Source organism: Nicotiana attenuata, chromosome 8, assembly GCF_001879085.1.
Source record: "Nicotiana attenuata strain UT chromosome 8, NIATTr2, whole genome shotgun sequence".
Classification (NCBI taxonomy): Eukaryota; Viridiplantae; Streptophyta; class Magnoliopsida; order Solanales; family Solanaceae; genus Nicotiana; species Nicotiana attenuata.
The window spans coordinates 32488326-32494546 of NC_031996.1; the positions used below are offsets into that span (position 1 = coordinate 32488326).

The following is a 6221-nucleotide window of genomic DNA, read 5'->3' on the forward strand; positions in this document are numbered from 1 at the left end:
GGAGTTTAGCTTATCCTTGGAGACTTTTCCTCCGTGGAAGAATCTTACTGTGACTAATTCAAAAGATATTTTAAACCCAAGATATATAACTATATCATACCAGTATCTACCAAATCAAACCACGTGCAACAATATATTCAGTACTATTACAGTAGTAGCGACGAAGAAAACCCCAGAGCTCAAAACAACATAAAGACGATGAACAACGCTAATCTTTAAAAAAACATATGTTCTGTCCAAAATCCAAATCGAAGAAAGATTGTAGAACCAACGACTGGTTACAGTGACTGAACCCCTTTCCTTGCAACTCGAACAAATCCAACAAATCGTCAAAACCCAAAATATCAGTGAAATATAACGACAATTTGAGGTTCTAACTAGGTTTAATAAAAGAAACATTCATCTTATCCCTTCAATTTTAATCGGGAAGAATGAATTTCAGACGGATTTGAGATTAGGGCTTTTTCGTCGACTTGAAATTTTTTTCAGGGTGGGTGAAATGAACTAATAAGGAAAATAGGTTGGGATAAATATTTGACTACAAATGATGTTCGTTTTAAACGTAAAAAATGGTTAAAATAATTAATTATAGTCAAACTAATAATACTCTCTTAAGTCTTCATTTAAATACGTGGTATCCCAGATGGCGTGTGTATGCTACACAACATAGAATTACTGGGAGATAGCTTACAAGAGTGCACAAAAAATCAGTCCTAACAAATATAGGGTGGTATTGAAACACCCGTAAAGGTTGAGTAGGAAACTCATTTATCGGGACAAACTCAGTGTGCATGTAATGTATTATCCCATAAGTAAATAGACAACAAGACATTTAATTTGGGACAGAAAAATTGCTTACAATTTTGATTAATCAAACAATTATAGTATTATTTACTTAAGACGAGAGGGTGAGGGATATATATCGTGAGCTTTATGCCGTATAACAATTATACTTAACAATTATACCTTAGGGACTTATAAATACTATGAAAAGCATTGCTGATATAAAAATAATCTTAAAATTTGATTTATCACTAAATAAAATACTCCTACATTAATAATAATATACTTTATTTTGTATTATTTATGTATATAACTTAACTCCGTACAACGTATGCATATATATTGAGGGGGTAAGGAGGACGAAGTGACGCAGAGATGAAATTGTACAAATTCGCCTTTTTTTCCTGAAATTTGTAATGACATTTTTGGTGGTTTGTGTACGTCCACTTTAACCCATGCAAGTAGGTAATGGCTTTGTCTCTCCCACTAGCAAACCATCCATGTGATCTGGCTTTCTGTAATTTCTGTATGTATATATACATATCACATACACTATACTACTATCATATATATGGCACACCCCACCCCACCCCACCCCACCCCACCCCAGTCTTGTTGTCAAAATCTATCGGTTTCAAAAGTCGTTTTCTCTTTGTTGCTTCTTGCTTCTGCTTCATTCATTATCTCTATAACGTCCTCCTCTCAAAAGTTCCAGTCCTTTTTTTAGGGCTTCCCCAATTATTGACTTCATTTATTTGTTCATATATACCTAATTCTTAGCCACAGACTGATCATTTCGAGCTTTGAAGCACAACAAAAAGTACCCCTCTCTCTCTCTCTATATTCCAATTCTTTGAATACTGAAACTCATAAGGTACACTACTCCTTCCTCCATTTAATCTTGGCCTTTTTCGTGCTTAGATCAAATAATTGTTTGAAAAGATATCTCTCTGTGTTTTTGGATTTTATTCTTGTGCATTATATTCCTAGCTATGATCATTGATCTTTTTATAATTTTATGTCAAAGTTTTTGGTTCTCATCACATTCACGTACGCTCTAGCTCTCTTCCAATAATAAGCTAAGTTTCTCTCTCTTCCTCTCTGCACTCTCTCTATGTGTCTGTCTTTCTTTTCTAATCGAAATCATAAAATACTTTCCTGGGGGTATGTATGAACTTAATTAGTTACCATTTCTTCTGTTCTGAACTTCCAATTTTTTTTAATTAGTTTCCATTTCTTCTGTTTCCTTTTGTTCAGAAACTTTTCATCTCCTCTCTCAACTGGTTTAAATCTTGACCGATAGTACCCAAATGCATACATTTTCAGGTCCTTCTACTGATACATTTGATACTATATACATTCAAATACGGGCAAGCTAATGATATCTGAGCCCTATTAGCCGTATATATGACGAAGTTCTTCAAAAAGGACTTAGCACAGAAAAATAAAATGGAGCAAAGAGGAAATTACAGGGAATTGCGTTTAGTTAGTTAGCTACTCTATCCTTTTGACTTTCTTTGGTTTGGACATGTCTTCATCAACTAGCTAGGTCAACGGAAAGATTTATAGCTTAGGATCATATATATATAAAGACTAGTTTAATCAGAAAATTTTTGTTTTTTGTTAACCCATAGTTTAGTAACGTGACAAATTCAATTAGCCTACGTTAGATTGCCTTTTTCTCCTTTGAATATTTTTGGTGAAGTAATTATGAATCTCATACGTCTGATTATGATGATATCAGTGGAATTAATATCAAAAGGTTGCATGTATGAATTATGATGTAACTACTTAACCTTGAAAAAGTGAACATGGTACAATCACTAGTTATTCTTAATGTAATAATTAATATATCCTCTGAGTGAACATGAGACTTATATTTTTGGATTATTCATTTTTTAATTGATTCAATAATCTAATGCAGTAAAGTTCGTGTGGAGATCCATTTCTTAATTGTCAATCTATGTCGTCGCAACTTAAAATTCTTGAAATGATGTGCAACTGAAATAAGAGGAGCTTCTCCCTGATTTGTCTTTGTTTTTACTAGTTTTTTTCTCTGCCTTGGTTTGTTTTTTAAGGAGTAGTTTTCTATTCTTATCTTAATCACACAGTACCTATTGTACATTTACATTAAAAATATTTCAGTTCACTTGTAGTTACCGGGATTTCAAATAATCTCTTTGAAGTGAATGTTAACCCCAGTGGCGAAGTCAGAAAATTTAATAATGGTGTTCAAATTTTGAATACCCTTTGCCAGTAGACTATGCAAGGATGTTCAAATCCTATTTTTAATCAATAACAAGTAATATTTAACCTTATACGTAGTATAATTTTTCGACAAAGGGTGTTCAGTTGACCACCCTTGGACCAACATAGCTTCGCCCCCGGCTAAACCCGTGTATATTCTCTTAAAGGTGAAGGAGTCCATATAAACTCAACCTAATTTAAAGAATTTGGTTCTTGATATTATCCTTCTATAACCGATTAAACTGCACTAATTAGTAAAAATTTGTTTACTAGATGGATATAAGATAATTTATTTTTACTTTAGTCATTTTGCAGCTATAACCCTACTTCCCATCCCCAACTCCCATCTTTTCCCAACCACTTTTCTGTCTATTCATGTGTAAAAGGTAAATTCCACATTTTCTTTTAGGCAAAAATATGGTTATCAAATGACGCACATCCTAAAATTCCCACTGCATTTATAATAGTTTAATGCTTGTTCTATCATAATTTGTAGTTTCATTACTCTCTATATCCCATTTTAGTGACACTATATTAATGGTGTAATGCACTTAAAGGTACTATACTTGACCAGTATTTATATATTATATAAATAGCAATAAAAGAAAATAGTAAAGTAATAGAGAAGTTTGGCTTGAACATAAAACAACATATCAACTAATTAGATTTGATTAATTAGTTGGCTAGATTATTTCTAGAAACATTTCAAACTTGTATAAAATAATATTATTAATAGGATAGTTGTGGTAAACTACTTCATATCTCAAAATAAAGAATACACTTTGGATTTCATCATTTGACCTAGCAAAATCTACATCCATAGTTGGCAGTCAAGCCAGAGTATATATATTTAGATGATGATAGATATCCTCTTTAACCTTTCTTTCTGGGCATTTTCTTGCTTCTTTTTGCAAGCCTTTTACCAGGATTATTACCAATTGATAGTATAGGTCCTATAGGAGTATATATGTGTTTTCTGAAAGCAAAATCTTTTGGTTATCAGTTGAATTTTGCATGAGCATCTGATTAAGCTTAATGGGCTCACCCAGATTCCTATATATTTTTTGTAAAGTTGAATCATATTTGTTTAAGAACTACCCATTCAATTCTATTTTATGTGACACGTTTCCTTTTTTACTCTATCCTATAAAGAATAACAACTTTTTATACAATTAAATATGATTTTACTTTAAACTTTTTACTTTATTCTTAATTAATGATAAGATTTTATAGCCACTAAAATGTCCATAGCATATTTTAAACCACACTAGTTTCAAAATTACTCTTTCCTTTTTAAACTCCACACCCAGTCAAACACCTCCGCACAAAACATAATAGAAGGAGTACTTATTTTCATCGATGATTTTAATTTACGGAATGGGTCCACCTAACTTAAGTTTACTAGGAGGATTATTTAAGTTGTATACTTTGATAGTATAAATATATTTTGTATTAATTATCATTTAACCTATTATGACAGATTAGTAATAACATTTTTATCATTTTACCAATTAATACGAATAATACTTATCATAGAGATTTACCCGAACTTGTAAGTAACATATTGTATCTAAATATTTTTCAGACGATTAGTGCATGGAACTTAAACTCAATAGTTCAAAAAAAAAAGTGTATATTTACATTTGTGTATATATATATGTAACTATTTGTATAGGTATCCTAACTCTTACATTACTTCTTGACAGCACCATATACCATTTCCACAAGATCAATGGAGGAGCAACAGAAGGAGCTGCACTTTCTACCTAATCATCCAAATGCCGTAGCTTCCTCTTCTTGGCCATTAGATTCTTCAGCAAACTATAATATCCGATCATCAGAATCAACAGAAGCTCCATCGTTGGACCTTCAACTTTCAATTAGCGTAAGACCTATAAAACCACCACCATCAGATCAAGGTGTCCTAATAAGGCCAGTAAATCATCATCAGGATCACTACACCGACGTCCGGTTCGACTCCGGCTACGTTGAGGCACTGAAATGGCAAGCTGCAGAGCAAATCCGGTTGGCTGCAATAGAGAAAGCTTATGCGGAGCGTGTGAGAGAGCTTACTAGACGAGAGATAGAAATGGCTCAGTCAGAATTCGCACGTGCGAGGAGTATGTGGGAGAGAGCTAAAGAGGAAGTTGAAAGGGCAGAAAAGTTGAAAGAGAGAGCAACTCGTACTAATTGCATGGAAGTTACTTGCCAATCTTGCAGTCAAAAATTCCGACCTCATTAATCTATATATGAGGAAAAAATAAATAAATAAATAAATAAAAGATGTTAATTAATGAAGGTACTTTCTAATAAGAGTAAGTAATATAATTTGTGTTTTAAGGGTTTTGGCTGAGGAAAGATAAAAGAGCTGATGGTAAATGATGATGTGTAGAATGCATTCATTTCCTGTGATTGGAACTGCAAAACTTAAGTGGAATAATTGTATAATTCTTTTGTTTTCTGCTCTTATTACATGAACAATTGATTTATAAGTTATGTAGTATCCTGGCCCTGGCAGAATTTGACTATGTATGTATGATATCCTTCCTTTTCTGGAGGTAATGCAGTCTTCATAATATCGGAAACATATGAGAATATTGGGTTATTTGTGTTGTACATAGTTTTGAGCTAAGGTTTCGGCATGTATTTAATTTTGTTTATAATTTTCATCCAAATACCATCAGTACTTTTGCTTTGTTAGCTACTCCGATCCCCCGGTCCCAATTTATGTGATAGTATTTGAACTGACACAGAATTTAAGAAGAAAATGAAGACTTTTAAATTAAATTTATGATCTAAAATAAGTCATAGACATTTGTGTAGCTATAAATTATCTCATTAAGGATAAAATGAAAAGTTTAAAGTTAATCTATTACTAAAAAATATATTATTTGTTTAAGATTAACCAAAAAGGAAAGAATGTCACCAGGGGCAACGCTAGGTTGGCCTAAGGGTAGTCAACTAAATACTTTTCGTCGAAATATTATACTACGTATAAGGTAAAATATTACTTATTATTGATTAAAAAGTAGACTTTAAACTTCCTTGCATAGCTCACTGGCAATTTGAACACCCTTATTGAATTTCCTGGCTTCGCCACTGAATGTCACATTAGGAAATATTTAAAATAAAATACTCCAACGTATCTCATGTTCGTCAACTCACACAATATATATTTGCTAATACATGAG

General features: G+C 32.4%; 1 protein-coding gene across 1 annotated transcript; it reads left to right on the forward strand.

Annotated features, from left to right (window-relative positions):
- On the forward strand, positions 1419 to 5646 carry LOC109231213 (protein SHOOT GRAVITROPISM 5). The gene is made up of 2 exons (XM_019396799.1): positions 1419 to 1657; positions 4737 to 5646. Exon 2 carries the CDS (start codon positions 4763 to 4765, stop codon positions 5270 to 5272), a length of 510 nt encoding a protein of 169 aa, XP_019252344.1. The 5' UTR covers positions 1419 to 1657; positions 4737 to 4762; the 3' UTR covers positions 5273 to 5646.

Bases quoted from the DNA above. Each gene is read 5' to 3' on its own strand.
- LOC109231213 (XM_019396799.1), top strand. From the start codon at position 4,763: ATGGAGGAGCAACAGAAGGAGCTGCACTTTCTACCTAATCATCCAAAT.